The sequence below is a fragment of the Dysidea avara genome, chromosome 6 (genome assembly GCF_963678975.1).
Source record: "Dysidea avara chromosome 6, odDysAvar1.4, whole genome shotgun sequence".
Lineage (NCBI taxonomy): Eukaryota > Metazoa > Porifera > Demospongiae > Dictyoceratida > Dysideidae > Dysidea > Dysidea avara.
In genome coordinates this window covers 33,341,978-33,359,258 of record NC_089277.1, presented here as the reverse complement: position 1 = coordinate 33,359,258, position 17,281 = coordinate 33,341,978, and the positions used below count along the sequence as shown (strand labels likewise).

Here is a 17,281-nt window from a genome sequence, read left to right as displayed (position 1 = left end):
TTTTGGTGATTTGCTTGTGTTTTCCTCGAACTTCAGCTCAGTATTACTGATGATAATGGGTAAACTGTATCATTACTGTACCAATAGCCAGAAAACAGATAATCCAGAATGGGAACTGATGTAGTCTGCTCTAGAATCTCATGATGGTAGATGGCTAGCTACAATTGAGCGCGATCAAACCAGTGAATTTGCTCCACTTGATATTCCCCCAGTCTTCTCTCTAGTGCACAGGGGTGGAGATTATTCCATCAGTAAGTCAGTTTTTGGCAAGCATTCACGTATCTTCATAATTTGTGACTCGAATTTCTGTTTATTTGAAATCCTTTAAAATATGCACTCTTTGAAATTGAAATCCTTCGAAATTCAGATTTTGCTTCTTGTGTGAAATTTTCTGCTTCAAAAATAACCCGCTATACAGTATGCCTGGGATCGTTTAATCACTAGCTAGGAGTTTTGCGTATGTTTCTTTCACAATGATTGATGTTTTCCTTCACAACCTTTTAAAGCAAAGCTAATATCTCTGTAAATTTCATCCTGTATTTGTATGTGTCATTGTAGGGGTTGTTAATGATGATGTCACAAGATGTGTACAACACAACCAATGAGGATGCAGTATCCAACTTGTCCATGTTATCTACTAGTACTATGAGGTCATCACTATACTTTCATGAGAAGCCAGACCGATTTGTGCAGCAGGCTAGGCCACTAGCTGATGTACTGGAGTCACATCAAGATGTTATGGACAGAGAGGCTTCTGGGACCTCTACTAATAGTCAAGGTGCATGTGATATGACTGTGTATGTACATGTGTAAGACCTGTACAGTCCTCCTGTGGGTTACTAGCCCTGCCCCAGTATGATTTTCCTGCACAGATGCAATACCTGGGTAGGCATGCCAAGTTGTGTTGTTTCCTTGAGCAAAAATAAATTACTCACATTGCTCCAGTCTAGCCAGCTATATATTTGGGGACCTGGTGGTCTTGTGTCCATATAGCTGTGATATGAGAGAGTACATATGTACCTCTTTTTTATAAACTGGGGTGCTTTGTCTTGCTTAGTACTGTTGGGGTCGTTGTGCAACTTTGAGTTTTATGGCCTCTTTCTGTTAGACCTCCTGCAGGTTACTATAGTCCTGTCCCGAGAAGATTTGCACAGGACTCACGTGTCGGAGTGATGCACAGACATTCCAGTGCTGGTTCACTGGGTAGTAATAACTGTGTTTCGCGTGTGTGCACGCCTCAGTTTTATATGGGGACAAATGGCTATAGGTGGGTAAATAAATTATGGACAGTTACCTACAGCAGAGGGTACCCTAAGAAACTTAAGTATAACATGGAGAAAAGCCAACTAGCATACACATGCTTATTAAACTTGCAGGTTTTTATAACAAAAGATATAGTGTACACTCATGACAAAAAAATATAGTATATTGCATTGCAACTACAGAGGTGCTTCGTGCATCACTAGAAATGTGTACATATGTAGTTCAGTTTTATATACAGCATTTGTTTACATATTTATCATGCAAACAAAAACACATGACACATTTATTTACTCTAGTAAACACATGTGTACAATATATGCCTATTTATAACTAATGGATGCTAATAGCAATGATCAAGGCATTGAAGGCATTACAAGACAAAATACGATCACTTGAGCTGGAGAGGACAGCTGCTGCAGAAAAGTTCCGTCATCTAGGTCAACAAGCTGAACAACATAAACAACAACAAACACAATCTGTCAAGCAAAAACTAAACAAGTCATCCCAGTACAGTGTTGCCTCTGAGGTGTCCACTGAGGGTACGTTAAGTTGTAGTACTAGTGTATACATGTATATGCAATATCGGTGACTATGATATTAGGATTTTAGTTAACACCAATCAACCCATCATACACTACGATAGTAGTGTATAGTAGGGACCACAAAGGAGTAGGCACGGTCCACGAAATAATATCACCCAAAAAACAGCCTCAATTTCCCCAAATGATGATCAGGTAGCATTGGTTAGGTGAAACTAAGCCCAAACAAGCTTTCAGATCAACCCAAAATGCTTTCAACAAGTTGCTACGGAATTTTAAAAGTAATTTATTTAATGGAATTTTTTACTGACTGAGTAACTGACTGATGCCTTCAGACAAGCGTAACTCGATAATGGCTAAGGCTACGGGCTTGATTTTTTCACTGTTTGACGTCGCTTCGTCCCAACAGGTACCTTTTGGCATACCGCAGTACGTACAATGCATTCTTCATGGACTTACCAGTGTCCTCCTTTGTGTCCCATTCATCTTTGCTGACAGCGAAAAGTGTCAATTTGGTGATAGCACGTGATGGCTTCCCTTCACATAATGGAAATCGTCCATTTTTTCATAGCGGCTATTTTGATAGCAGAGGTGCTTGTCAAACAGTTCTTGATTCGTACTGTTGTGTAATGGGTTGGACGCAGCCAACAACGAAGCGTAATGAATACTTCACTTTTCATACGATTATTAATATAACTGAGGCGCGTGGCATCATTTCTTTCGGAATGCGTCTCGGTGCGCAAAGGTGCTTTTCAAACAGGTCTTGATTCAAAAATGCTGCGTAACGGGTTGAATATAGCTGAAAACAAAGCGTAATGGATACTTCACTCTTCAGACGATAATTGGGGCATGCGGCACCATTTCAGATGCGGTATGCGTGGGTTCACCAGTCATAATAATTATTTACAAAAACAGTTAACAAACAAGTACAAAGAAAAATTTGGAATTTTCAACTAGAGTAGGGACCATATTAACCGCATCTGCTGGCACGCCCTTAGACAATCCTAATAACCATATTCTGTGTCATTAATAGCAATTAATAAAATCTATTTAACATTGCACAATTCTCCCCACTGCTGCCCTTATTTAAAAAAATAAAGAGTTCTTTTATCGAATGTGGCTCTCGCTACGCATCTTTGGCTGGTACTGAATACAAAATGGATAGCACATCGATAAAAAGTACTGAATCAAGCTGGAGTAGTGCATGATATTAAATCACAGTAAAACAATAAGAAGTGTTATATCCCTACTGTGCCCTTAATACCATAGCTATATAATGGAAATGCACAGTGGGGATATAACGCTTCTTATTGTTTTACTGTGATTTAATATCGTGCACTACTCCAGCTTGTTTCAGTACTTTTTATCGATGTGCTATGGTCCCTACTCTAGTTGAAAATTCCAAATTTTTCTTTGTACTTGTACCTATTTGAAAAGTTACTGACTGCATTACTAACTACATTTATTAGAAGCCATTTTTTGTGGTAGTATTGAGTGGGTTGGTGTGTTGTTTTCACTACACATGCAGGTGTGCATACACACACACACACACACACACACACACACACACACACACACACACACACACACACACACACACACACACACACACACACACACACACATGTAATCTATTTGAATTGTGCAAATGTGATTCGTACATGAATATTTTTAGACACGGAGCTCAAGAAGAAGCTACAATCATTTAATGATCAGTTCCAGGGACAACGTCAAGAGTTGGAACAATTACGTAGTAAGATCAGACAAGCTGAGTCTGACCGACAACTGGCAGTAAACAAAGCCAAGTTATTGGAAGAAGAATTGACTAACCAACAGAGACGTAAAGGTCATGAAGATAAACTTAGACAGTTGGAAGAAGAAAGATTTAGGGGGCAACAACAAAGAGAACTGGAGAGACAACGTGAAGATGTTAAGAGGGAACAGGCCCAACTTGTTGAACAACACAAACTATTAAAACATCAGATGGAGATAACTAAACAACAACATGAAAGAGAACTGTTAAAGAAGTCACAGGAACATCACCATCAACATAAGGTATTATAATGACCAAAGCTGTATAATACCCATTAATGGGTTTAATGTTTGGCACTGTGATTAAAATGTGATTGCATGATTTTACAAATAGCATGTTGTCATTTCCACATACTCTGGAGGAATTTGTTTGCCGAACCAAAAGCTGTGTGTGCTAATGTGAGTTTAGTGAAGGGAGTGCATAAGAAAGACTCCGTGTTTATGAAACGATTATCATACCGTACCATATAGTGGGGACCACAAAGGAGAAGGCATGGCCCATGAAAAAGCATTACCCAAAACTACCCTTGCTTTTCCCAGACTATGATGGGGCAGTATTGGTAGGCAAAACTAAACCCAAACAAGCCTTCAAATCGACCTGAAATGCTTTCAACAAGTTTTTACAGAATTAAAAATTAATATAATTATTGGTATTTTCTACTGACTGACTGGGTAACTGACTGACTTACTGATGCTTTCAGACAAGCGTAACTTGACAACGGCTAAGATATATGGGCTTGATTTTTTCACTGTTCGACATTGCTTTGGCCCGAAAGGTGCCTTTTGACATACCGCAGTACATACAGTGCATTCTTCATGGACTTACCAGTGTCCTCTTTTGTGTTCCATTCATCTTTGCTGACAGCGAAAAGTGTTGATTTGGTGGTAGCACATGATGGCTTCCCGTCATAACGGAAATTGTCCTATATTTCATAGTGACTAGTTTGATTGCAGAGGTGCTTTCAAACAGTTCTTGATTCGTACTGCTGTGTAACGGGTTGAATATAGTTTACAATGAAGCGTAATAGCTTTTCAGATGATAATTGATATACGTAGCTGGGGTGCGCGGTGCCATTTCAGATGCTGTATGCGTGGGTTCACCAGTCATAATAATTATTTACAAAAAAAAGTTTACAAACAAGTACACGAAAAATTTTGGAATTTTCAACTAGAGTAAGGACCATAGCACATTGATAAAAAGTACTGAAACAAGCTGGAGTAGCGCACTATGTTAAATCACAGTAAAACAATAAGAAGTGTTATATCCCTACTGTGCATTTCCATTATGGTATCTTGAGCACAGTAGGGATATAACACTTCTTATTGTTTTACTGTGATTTAATATCATGGACTGCTCCAGCTTGTTTCGGTACTTTTTATTGGTGTACTATGGGACCCTACCCTAGTTGAAAATTCCAAAAAAAATTGTGTACTTGTTAAATTGATGACCTAATCAGCCTGTAGGCTTGCTAGCAAGGGCTGAACTGAGTGGCCAGCTCACCTCTAGCTTTCTCCATGTTTCATTTTAGCAGCAAGGGAAGCTAACACAGATGATACAGTGGTGGCAAGCAGAATGCCATGCAAGCCCCAATTTTCTTTGTTTTCTCTCAGCAACACTTTACTTCACCTTAAACAGCAGGTTTTGGCATACACTTATAGTATGCATGTTTACCATACTAAAAATAAGACTTTTACTTTAGTGATTAGATATTCTTTTGTACGTATGTAAGGATGTATGCATGCCAAAGTTAATTTGTTTGTGGGACATGAGAAACAACATGAATGCTACCTTTGTACGTAGCTTGGGTAAAGAAATTGTTTGCAATTGCCATATTAAGGCTTGTTAATTAATACACCAGTAACAGCATTACAAGTCTTCTTTTAAACATACTACTGGATCTGCAAAATCCCACATGTTCGTGCAAGCCTAACTTTACATTAGAGTACATTAAAAACAGTAGTATAAAATTATTTGTATGTATTACATACATGCATACCTACAGGTATATGTGTTTTCTGTTTAGCTGTTTATGTACATGTCATAGGTCAGTGTTGATCCAGCCATATCAACATCATCAAAGATCAGTGAGGGATCAACGTTATCATCAAGACACAGAAGAGGTGTCAGTAACCATAGCAATGGTGTTAATGCTAGAGATGATTTGATCATAAAGTTAAAGTCACTAGAACAAGAACATCAGAGACTGTTGAGTTCACAGTCTCAGACTGAGGTAGCTATGTACATGTATGTATAATTTGTGAGCAGGCATTATGTGAGATAATGGCACTGTACAAAATATCACAAATAAATTTGCCACTTGCTTTCAGTGGAGACAATTAACATCTTGAATGACTCTTTCTTGGTTTTTGTTGGGCTTTTGAAAAGTATGGAAGTATTTCTACAAATGTTTTTGGCACCTCCAGAAGACATGCGTAATTCTGTAGCTACATGTAAACTTGATTTAGTGCACTCAATTTTATGATGAGATATTCAATCTATCCATTGTTTAATGCTTAAACCTGCGTAGTAGAGCTTTTTTGGGGGTGTGTTTACAGAATACGAACATGCATAGTGACATTAGGTATGTGCCCTGTGGCTACAACTGATGTCATTCTATTAAAATGATTCCTAGGATTTTACCTTAATGCTAAACGGTGAGGCTAAAACTATCCATGCAAGTATCTCTTCGCTAAAGAAGCATGTAGACCCTTTACATATGTAATGATCCATAACTCGATGGTGGTTGCTCTTGCCATCTCGTGACAAGTTCTGTTCCATCTCCATTAAATTTTCTATCAGGCCATATATGGTTCACGTGATTAAATCCATAATCGAAATTTAGCACTTTGAAACATGGAAATGCAAGTCACTGTTCGTCGCTTCGTAACTAGTAAGCTGCTAACTACAGTGTTCATTTGAACTTCTCCAAGTAGCACAGTGAACAGACTTTTGACCATTGTATAGTTTTAGGCTATAGGAATTCAATTACTCAACTTCAAAAATTACAGAGTTCTGTGCCAGGCATGCATTTTAGATCAGTTTTCTGGAGTGTGCAGGTACACGTAGATTAAACTGAACATTCATTTTAAAGATCCTATTTTTGCATAATTATGTAATCAATCAAGATTTGAACTCATGGTGTTGCAAAGACTGTATTGTTTGTAGCTATTGAATACTCTATTAGAGTATCTCCATCACCTTTTCTTTTGTAGTTACATACAATTGCCATGGTTAAGCCAGAGAAGCCTGTGGAAAGGATGTACTTACCGATGTTTCATTTTGTCTTCAAGTTATACTTGCATGACACTGCATGTGTACATGTGTACAAGTTCCTTAGTAAACAATGATGGATCCTGCAAGAAGTACTTAGGGCAATAGCCTCCCCTCCCACTTAACAATACCTAGCAGTACAGTACCATCCATGTAGGGATGTAGTTGTGACATATGATATATGTGACCCGCTGAGCAAAAACTGGCCATTTTTGCAAATTTCAATTTTGTCATAAATCTGTATTGAAATACACTGGGTAAAAATACACATGCTACATGAAATTTTTACGCATGCTTTAATCGCATTTGTACGCACTGAATTAAGCTCAGATCAATGAAAACCATATACCAATGGGTTTGCCTGTTTATGGAGAGTAAGAAAATTTTTGTTTTGCGTTCGCACAGCAAAGGATAAGCAAGTTAGGGTGTTTATTTACAATGTGGTAAAAACAATGTTCACCCTCACCATTTCTTAGTTGGAATGGCCTTCTTCTTGTCAACATGGAGGAGTACAGAGAAAGACTATACCTTGATCAAATTTGCCAGTTCATGGTGCATGGATTGAGCTAAGTCCCATCTTTGTAGCTTGTTTCAGTCGTGAGTTATGATCGATTATCTAAGCACCTGTAATTTATTTCCCCGTATCGTTGCTGAGTTATCACTGTTCTAACTGTCAGGTAAGATCATTCATCATAAAAGGCTGAAACTTTGGCTGTCCACTCTTGTTACTATAGACTACAGAGATGCAAAAAATATGGAATTCATGGAATGTGCGAAAACAGCCGGTTTTTGCTCAGCCGGTCACATATGACATTAAATCCCATGCATAGTATGTCGTGGCCCATTTATGTCGTGACAAAGAAATAGCACACAAATTTGGCTACTTTAATGTATAAGTTTGAATATTGGGACCAAAAAACTATGTGAATTATACTCTTGAAAGTGTGGCCGTTTTGCAGAAATTCACCAAGGAAAACATGTTTTGCTAGATCATTTCTAGAACAAGTTACATAGTGACATATGATATATAGTGACATTAATGCCTGTGATATATGACATAAACATTCTATGGAGCTCATGCTGGAGCTTATAAGCACTGCTGAAGGTTCTTATGAGCTACTGATACTGTGCCAAGCCTATAAGGAGAAGTTGTATTATTATCTAATCCAAAACAGCCAAGCTGTAAAAAAAGAGTGCGGCCCTGAGAAAGGCTATGGTGAAAAAAGATGTGAAATCCAAGGTGGCGGCCAAGAAATGGCTGTGATGGTAGGTTAATGGTAAAAATTTTAATAACGACAATTCAAGTGAATTTTGTGCCAAGACCAAGCGGCACCAAATTCACCTGAATTGTTGTTATTAAAATTTTTACCATTAACCTACCATCACAGCCATTTCTTGGCCGCCACCTTGGATTTCACATCTTTTTTCACCATAGCCTTTCTCAGGGCCGCACTCTTTTTTTACAGCTTGGCTGTTTTGGATTAGATTTCACTTCTTTTTGTATTTGTATACCCCAAAGCCGGCCTGTGGCCGGCTTTAGGGCTTTTTAACCTGCCATTTTTTCTTTACTACAGGAAGAAGAAAAGATGAAGCAGGGTGATTTCTTTGTAGCTGACCTCTCTGCAAGGTGATCCTTCTAGCTGATCTCTCTACCGGATGACTTGTTTGTAGCTGAACTCTCTACAGGGTGATTTGTTTGTAGCTGAACTCTCTACAAGGTAATTTCTTCTAGGTGATCTTTCTACAGGGTGATTTGTTTGTAGCTGAATTCTCTACAGGGCGATTTGTTTGCAGCTAAACTGCTGAACTCTCTACAATGTAACTTCTTCTAGCTGAACTCTCTACGGGTGGCTTGTTTCTAGCTGAACTCTCAACAGGGTGATTTGTTTCTAGCTGAACTCTCTACAAGGTAACTTCTTCTAGCTGATCTTTCTACAGGGTGATTTGTTTGTAGCTGAATTCTCTACAGGGCAATTTGTTTGCTGCTGAACTCTCTACATGGTAGTTACTTTGTAGCTGAACTCTCTACAATGTGACTTCTTCTAGCTGAACTCTCTACAGTGTAACTTGTTTCTAGCTGAACTCTCTACAGGGTGATTTGTTTGTAGCTGAACTCTCTACAAGGCAACTTCTTCTAGCTGATCTTTCTACAGGGTGATTTGTTTGTAGCTGAATTCTCTACAGGGCAATTTGTTTGCAGCTGAACTCTCTACATGGTAGTTTCTTTGTAGCTGAACTCGCTACATGGTAGTTTCTTTGTAGCTGAACTCTCTACAATGTAACTTCTTCTAGCTGATCTCTCTACAGGGTGACTTGTTTCTAGCTGAACTCTCTACAAGGTAACTTCTTCTAGCTGATCTTTCTACAGGGTGATTTGTTTGTAGCTGAATTCTCTACAGGGCAATTTGTTTGCTGCTGAACTCTCTACATGGTAGTTTCTTTGTAGCTGAACTCTCTACAATGTAACTTCTTCTAGCTGATCTCTCTACAGGGTGACTTGTTTCTAGCTGAACTCTCTACAGGGTGATTTGTTTGTAGCTGAACTCTCTACAAGGTAACTTCTTCTAGCTGATCTTTCTACAGGGTGATTTGTTTGTAGCTGAATTCTCTACAGGGCAATTTGTTTGCAGCTGAACTCTCTACATGGTAGTTTCTTTGTAGCTGAACTCTCTACAATATAACTTCTTCTAGCTGAACTCTCTACATGGTGACTTGTTTGTAGCTGAACTCTCTACAGGGTGATTTGTTTGTAGCTGAACTCTCTACAAGGTAACTTCTTCTAGCTGATCTTTCTACAAGGTGATTTGTCTGTAGCTGAATTCTCTACAGGGAAATTTGTTTGCAGCTGAACTCTCTACATGGTAGTTTCTTTGTAGCTGAACTCTCTACAATGTAACTTCTTCTAGCTCAACTCTCTACAGGGTGACTTGTTTGTAGCTGAACTCTCTACAAGGTAACTTCTTCTAGCTGATCTTTCTACAGGGTGATTTGTTTGTAGCTGAACTCTCTACAAGGTAACTTCTTCTAGCTGAACTCTCTACAGGGTGACTTGTTTCTAGCTGATCTCTCTACAGGGTGACTTGTTTCTAGCTGAACTCTCTACAGGGTGATTTTTTTGTAACTGAACTCTCTACAAGGTAACTTCTTCTAGCTGATCTTTCTACAAGGTGATTTGTCTGTAGCTGAATTCTCTACAGGGCAATTTGTTTGCTGCTGAACTCTCTACATGGTAGTTTCTTTGTAGCTGAACTCTCTACAATGTAACTTCTTCTAGCTGAACTCTCTACAGGGTGATTTGTTTGTAGCTGAATTCTCTACAAGGTAACGTCTTCTAGCTGATCTTTCTACAGGGTGATTTGTTTGTCTCTACAGGGAAATTTGTTTGCAGCTGAACTCTCTACATGGTAGTTTCTTTGTAGCTGAACTCTCTACAATGTAACTTCTTCTAGCTGAATTCTCTACAGGATGACTTGTTTGTAGCTGAACCCTCTACAGGGTGATTTGTTTGTAGCTGAACTCTCTACAAGGTAACTTCTTCAAGCTGATCTTTCTACAGGGTGATTTGTTTGTAGCTGAATTCTCTACAGGGCAATTTGTTTGCAGCTGAACTCTCTACATGGTAGTTTCTTTGTAGCTGAACTCTCTACAATGTAACTTCTTCTAGCTGAACTCTCTACAGGGTGACTTGTTTGTAGCTGAACTCTCTTCATGGTAGTTTCTTTGTAGCTGAACTCTCTACAATGTAACTTCTTCTAGCTGATCTCTCTACAGGGTGACTTGTTTCTAGCTGAACCCTCTACAGGGTGATTTGTTTGTAGCTGAACTCTCTACAAGGTAACTTCTTCTAGCTGATCTTTCTACAGGGTGATTTGTTTGTAGCTGAATTCTCTACAGGGCGATTTGTTTGCAGCTGAACTCTCTACATGGTAGTTTCTTTGTAGCTGAACTCACTACAATGTAACTTCTTCTAGCTGAACTCTCTACAGGGTGACTTGTTTCTAGCTGATCTCTGCACAGGGTGACTTGTTCCTAGCTGAACTCTCTACAGGTGATTTGTTTGCATATGAACTCTCTTACATGGTGGTTTCTTTGTAGCTGAACTCTCTACAAAGTGACTTCTTCTAGCTGATCTATCTACAGGATGACTTGTTTCTAACTTAACTCTCTACAGTGTTTTCTGTTCATAGCGGAACTTTCTACTGGGTGATTTGTTTGCAGCTGAACTCTTTGCATGATTGTTTCTTTGTAACTGAACTCTCTACAAGGTAACTTCTTCTAGCTGATCTCTCTACAGGATGACTTGTTTCTAACTGAACTCTCTACAGTGTGATCTGTTCATAGCGGAACTTTCTACTGGGTGATTTGTTTGCAGCTGAACTGTTTGCATGATTGTTTCTTTATAACTGAACTCTCTACAAGGTAACTTCTTCTAGCTGATCTCTCTACAGGATGACTTGTTTCTAACTGAACTCTCTACAGTGTGATCTGTTCATAGCGGAACTTTCTACTGGGTGATTTGTTTGCAGCTAAACTCTTTGCATGATTGTTTCTTCGTAACTGAACTCTCTACAATGTGACTTCTTCTAGCTGATCTCTCTACAGGATGACTTGTTTCTAACTGAACTCTCTATAGTGGGATCTGTTCATAGCGGAACTTTCTACTGGGTGATTTGTTTGCAGCTAAACTCTTTACATGATTGTTTCTTTGTAACTGAACTCTCTACAAGGTAACTTCTTCTAGCTGATCTCTCTACAGGGCAATTTGTTTGTAGCTGAATTCTCTACAGGATGATTTATTTGAGCTGAACTCTCTACATGATGGCTTCTTTGTAGCTGAATTCTCTATTAGGTACCTTCTTCTAGCTGATCTGACTACAGGGTGACTTGTTTGTAGCTGAATTCCCTACAGAATAACTTGCAATGTAATATAACTGTGTAAATTATACATGCAGCTGAATGCTTTATTAGGGTGACTGTTCTATTAGAGTATCTCGATCTCGCATTTGCTGCACGTAGTTTCCTTTCGAATCATAACTCAGTGATTTGTAATCCGATTCTTCTGTACTACTGCAATAACTTTCTATGATGATTGTTCCAGCTACATACTGATTTTCAGCTCGTTGCTCTAAGCGGTTTGCCTGGTAGACACGAAAACTAATAGTTTTTTATTCATAAAAATCGATCGCGTAATTTTGACACAGGTTGGGTTTTGTGTCATATCTCCATGGTCTTTATCCCGATTCTTTTCAAACCACAAAAAGGCACTCCTACAATGGTTGCTCCATCTACATATCAATTTTCAACTGATTCCTCCAAGGGGTTTACCCTGTAGGCGTGACAGACCTTCGACCTTATTTTACGCAAATAATCGGTAATAACTCCGTGAATGTTCATCGGATTCCTACCAAAGTTGGTACGGAGATCCGCCTTAATGAGCCCTTTAAGTGTACCAAATTTCAGCCCAATCCGAGCACGCATTCGTGTTTTATGGCGAATTTTGCGAAGTGTGCGAAATGAAGAAGATGAAGAAGAAGAAGAAGAAGAAGAAGAAGAAGAAGAAGAAAAACGAAGAAATTAAAACGAAATTTTGTTCGCTCGTATCTCGGAAATGGCTGGAGCGATTTTCTTCAAATTTGGTATGTAGACTCCCCTAACTGGGCGGCACGTCTCTAGCAAATTTGGTTCCAATCGGATAAGGGATCACAGAGCTACATAGGTGTGAAAATTGCGTTTTCTTTCTTCCTGTTAATATACTCACGGTGTGGCGCGCCGGCTTCTTGGGCCGCACGACACACTATCGTGTGTCTTGATTTTGTCAACTAAATTATTGTACAGAAGAGGCTGAAGATGATGGAGAACAAGTTACTAGAGGAGAAACATCAGAGAAAACTATTACAAGACTGTAATGAGCAGGTACAGTATGTTTGTAGTTATTCTATTTGTAGTAAGTGTTAGTGTGTGCATGTGTGTGCGTGAGTGTGCTTATGGTGCATATGGGGGCACACATGTACACGCAGATGTATGCCCACATGTAGTACATTAGGTATGTACATATGGTATGTTTGGTATTCATTGTTCATAGTACAACACTAACAAGAGGTCATCACATGATGTAGAACACACTAAAACTCACTCAATTCCATCAAAGCCAAGATTGTCAATACCTGCTAAGAAGAGACATAGACAAAAGGTACATTCACACATGATGTTTTTACATTCACATTGTTATAACACTTCACAGAAGGTCACACACAGACCACATTCTACTACTTGTTCCACTATACACTACAGAGCCAACTACCAAGATGTGCCATTTGTAGTAGGAACGGTTAGTATTTGTACATGTACCCTGCATGTGATTAACATATGCACACCAACATGTTCTCTACCTTCCTGCTTTGTGCTGCTGCTATGTGATTGTGTTGATGTTTTGTTTTACAACTGTTGAGATATCACATTGCATATGTATTATAACTAGTTATATGTACCACTTAACTACATAACTGTTTTTGGAAATAAGTATCTTTTCACAAACAGTATCAAGAGACCTACCACCAAACAGAGAGGTGGGTATGCTTACAATGTAGGTTTGAAATGGCTACGTAGATAAAAATGACTTCTTTCTTTTCATTGTTCCTAAATTATCTCTAAGTTGTAATATGGAATAACTTGTTACTCTTATACATTATAGTCTACAGGTCAGTCTCATTCGGTCACTGCTAACTATCAGAGGATCCTGTCACTGATGAAGACCCATAGTCCAGCACTGTGTGGTAGAGTACCTCTAGTGTGTAGGAGCTCCTTCACTGGAGGAATATCTCAACAAGATTTGTCCTGTATGTTGAGGGAACTTGAAGAGGAGTACACCATACTACAATGGTATGTGTAGTGGTGTAGTACAGTAGATAAACGGCCCCAATAAATACAGTAGTATTTTTAAAAAATGTTAATTTAAAAATGAAGTAGGGATCTATGCAATAAAAAGTAGTGAAACAAGAGATGAATGATGGTATTACAGCATAGCTCGATGGGAAAGTCTCTACTTTGGCATTGAGCAAAATTATAGCTAATGTGCCAAAGTAGGGACTTTCCCATTGAGCTATGCTGTAATACCATCATTCATCTCTTGTTTCATTGTATAGATCCCAACTTCATTTCTAAACTAACATTTAAAAAAAAATACTAGTTTGTTTTGTTGTAGCACAGCTAGTTATAGTGTAACTTGTGAGCTAGCTATTAAGTTCTTGTACAGCGTATTAAAGTACATACAGGCTGTACTGTGCCAAAATTGGAAGCACATAGGCCCGTAGTAGCATGTATAGCTTACTTTGATCGTAGTAGCAGTGGCGCTCAGATCTATGACCTGTCTCAGTACAAAGGTCCGCGTTCTATTCTCCTGGGCCAGAAGTTGTTTAAATGAACAAACTCTTTCAGTTTTCTGGAGCTTAGTCTCGACTAACAGGATGAAGTAATACAATTTCCACTCAAATACTATCCAATCACTCGCTGATCTTGCTGTCCAGCACTGAGTGGCTGAGTCAGTGTGTTCAGAGGAGCAAGCTGTCGAGTATCTGTTCGTCTATTAAGTAACAGATCTCTTTGTCGATTGCAGTCCAGGTGATGGCAAAAGTCAAAGTGACAACTCAGCAGCCTTAATGTTTCATGTGCAACAAGCGCCCTGCTCTTTCAGCAGCATAAGTGTTTTCTGAAATAATTTTGTGGTGTCTACACTACAGAAAAGTGTTGATACGGAAAATTAATGTCTCCGTATGGTTTCGATGTTTAAAGAAGACAACCAACCTGATTGAAGATAAAGGAAAGACAAGGTGCACAGTGCATACACCCCCAAAAGGGCACATTCCATTGTTGTAGAGTAAAATGGTGACCATGCGCTGCTTTGTTTGGGCTCTAGGCTTGCTACTGTGGTCAGTGGGTGGGTGGGTGGGTGAGTGAGTGAGTGAGTGAGACGAAATTTCAAGCTATGGAGATTTTTTTAAAACTCTATCCAGTCACCGGTAAGTGTTTTCTTGTTTTTAAGGCTGTATTTCATGTTAGATGCATGGGTTAATAGTATTCCATAAAGGTGATTTCCGTGGTGTAAGATGTCTCTAGGATGATTTTTAAAGGTGGCATTTTAGGCGGCGCGTATCATTTTTGGGGAAACCCCCACTTAAACAGTGCTACTGTACTATTTGATATGTAAGAGCAACTGTGTATAGCTGGGTCATGGGAAATTTTGTACATGTATGAAGACACTCTTGTTATTGTTGTTTTGTTGTAGTGAACAACAAGAGTTGGCAAGGGTGTTGCAAGAGCGAAGTGGGGTCGACAGTGCTGAGGAACTATCACAACTGCAAGATGAATTGTATAAGATTGAAGCCAGACTGACTAGTAAGGGTGAACACATCACGATCATTAAAGCTCAGTCTAAACGTCATAAGCACAAACGACCTGCCACTCATTGTAGAAGCTCTTCAGTCACCATTCCTGCTGATGGAGAGGTAGAAATTATAACTACAGTTAAACCAAAACAGTCATCCTGCCCTACTACTCCTAAGAAAAATCGTAAACTTTTGTACAACATGAAATCTCTACAGAACACATTGCAACGAGATGACCTCAGCTGGAACTAGACCATCAACTCTTCCATGTACAACATGTATGAAATATTTTGTATCTGATCATCTGTAAGATGTGTGGAATTATGTCAGTATAGTGTGATAATGTTGAAGTTGTCTAATCATTTTCAGTATTATGTTGTGTCTTTTCATATTAACATGATTAGTTCCTTTCTCATGGTCAGAAGGTTCTACTAGCATACATTTCAATTACGTGCATCACTCATAATGGAGAATGGTTATGACTTGACAATTTTCACAGTTAGAAGAAGTAATTTATTACATTTTTAAATCATCCTGTATACAGAACGCTACTTGTAGAGTCTATAGCAGTACTTGTTGTGAATAACAAGTACAAGTTAGTGTTGGTCCTTACAGATCTTGTGTTATCATTATTGTGGTGTGTAGCTATGGACTACATGCAACTGATCATCTTCTGTTCGCATAATATGTTCATGAATATTTTGGCTGTTACTGGTTGGTAATATTACCATTGATATTGTATGTTAAATGCAATTATGCATAGATTTTTTTTTGGTAGTTGGAGACTATTCTAATAGAATAGCCACTGTATAGTTTGGCATTCAAGTATAAAATAATATTGCTTGTATAACTGATGTACAGTCAAATCTCTCTAATCCTATGCTCAATGGGAGAGGTTGTTAGATTTTGAAGTCGCCTCTGTAATCTGACATTGTACAGTGTCTAGAATTATGTCAGATTATGTAGTAAATTACAGGTAAAACACACAATTTCTTTATTTTAGATTTTGCAAGCATTACAGCTTTTAGAGACTGTTTTCTATACTTAGACAATGGTATGCAGCGTTTCGTTTGATGTGTGGAGGTCTCTTATTTGCAAAGAAACCTGGTATCAGGTGTCTTACTGGTAAGACACCCGACAGTTGTTTACAACCACAATGTGACCTACAGTAATGCAATTAGCCTTTTGTGGACAATTAGTATTTCGCACATCAGTAAACACCAAGCGATTACAAGCAGATTATTACAAAGAAATTATACTCAGGTACGCTGTTATCGGGGTATTGGTAAAACTGGGAGGGGAGCGGGAGATTTCTTGGTAAAACCGGGACCGGGAGATACTGCAAGCAACTGTTATTTTTGCACTAAAGATGGTTTGTTGATGTAGAAGAGGACTCATCACTCATGCAAGTAGTCTCCCTTCCTTCCAAACATGAGATATTATACGAACTAGCTATAGCTAGGCTAGGGAATTGAAAAACTTTTACAAAAGATCGAGATACTCTAATAGAACAGTCTCATATTCTGTCTCTTAACGGGCAGTAGCTTGTTAATTTATTTGTAATAAGTAAAAAAGTATAGTCTCAGGGCTTTCAAATTAAAAAAAAGGTCAATTATACTGGGTGGGAATTATATGCTCCCAGAAAGTCACCCATCACTGTCTGCCTTTTGTAGTTGCATGCTTCAAACTACATATTATTACTATTATTAACACTTTACAGTGACCAGCACTGAAGGTCTGACAGCAATATGTACTGCAGCCTTAGGATTACCTAACCTAACAAGAACTATAGAGACTTTAAATGATTACTTGATCTAGCATATGTGACTTTCATTGCTATAAGTTTGCCCAGGCTCTTTGACCTGCTCCACCTCATATGTTTTGCTACTTAATTATTCTACTAAATCAAACTTTTTCTTGGAGAAAATTCTCATTTTGAGTTCTGTCCCATGAAAGGATGCATGCTGGTGTGAGCACTGCATGTTCTATAAGTCCAATCCATTAGTATTGTCACT

General features: G+C 38.6%; 1 protein-coding gene across 1 annotated transcript; it reads left to right on the top strand.

Annotated features, from left to right (window-relative positions):
- Nucleotides 1–231: 231 nt before the first annotated feature.
- LOC136258713 (centrosomal protein of 57 kDa-like) lies at nt 232–15,703 on the top strand. The gene is made up of 10 exons (XM_066052054.1): nt 232–251; nt 559–778; nt 1,611–1,802; nt 3,478–3,857; nt 5,660–5,845; nt 12,721–12,798; nt 12,968–13,075; nt 13,127–13,213; nt 13,577–13,764; nt 15,167–15,703. The coding sequence occupies exons 2-10, from the start codon at nt 568–570 to the stop codon at nt 15,516–15,518; spliced, it is 1,782 nt and encodes a 593-aa protein (XP_065908126.1). The 5' UTR covers nt 232–251; nt 559–567; the 3' UTR covers nt 15,519–15,703.
- The last annotated feature ends 1,578 nt before the right edge of the window (nt 15,704–17,281 follow it).

Coding starts and splice junctions, on each gene's coding strand:
- LOC136258713 (XM_066052054.1), top strand. CDS start 568: ATGATGATGTCACAAGATGTGTACAACACAACCAATGAGGATGCAGTA. Junction 5,846..12,720: donor GTTCACAGTCTCAGACTGAG/GTAGCTATGTAC, acceptor ATTATTGTACAG/AAGAGGCTGAAGATGATGGA. Junction 12,799..12,967: donor TACAAGACTGTAATGAGCAG/GTACAGTATGTT, acceptor CATTGTTCATAG/TACAACACTAACAAGAGGTC.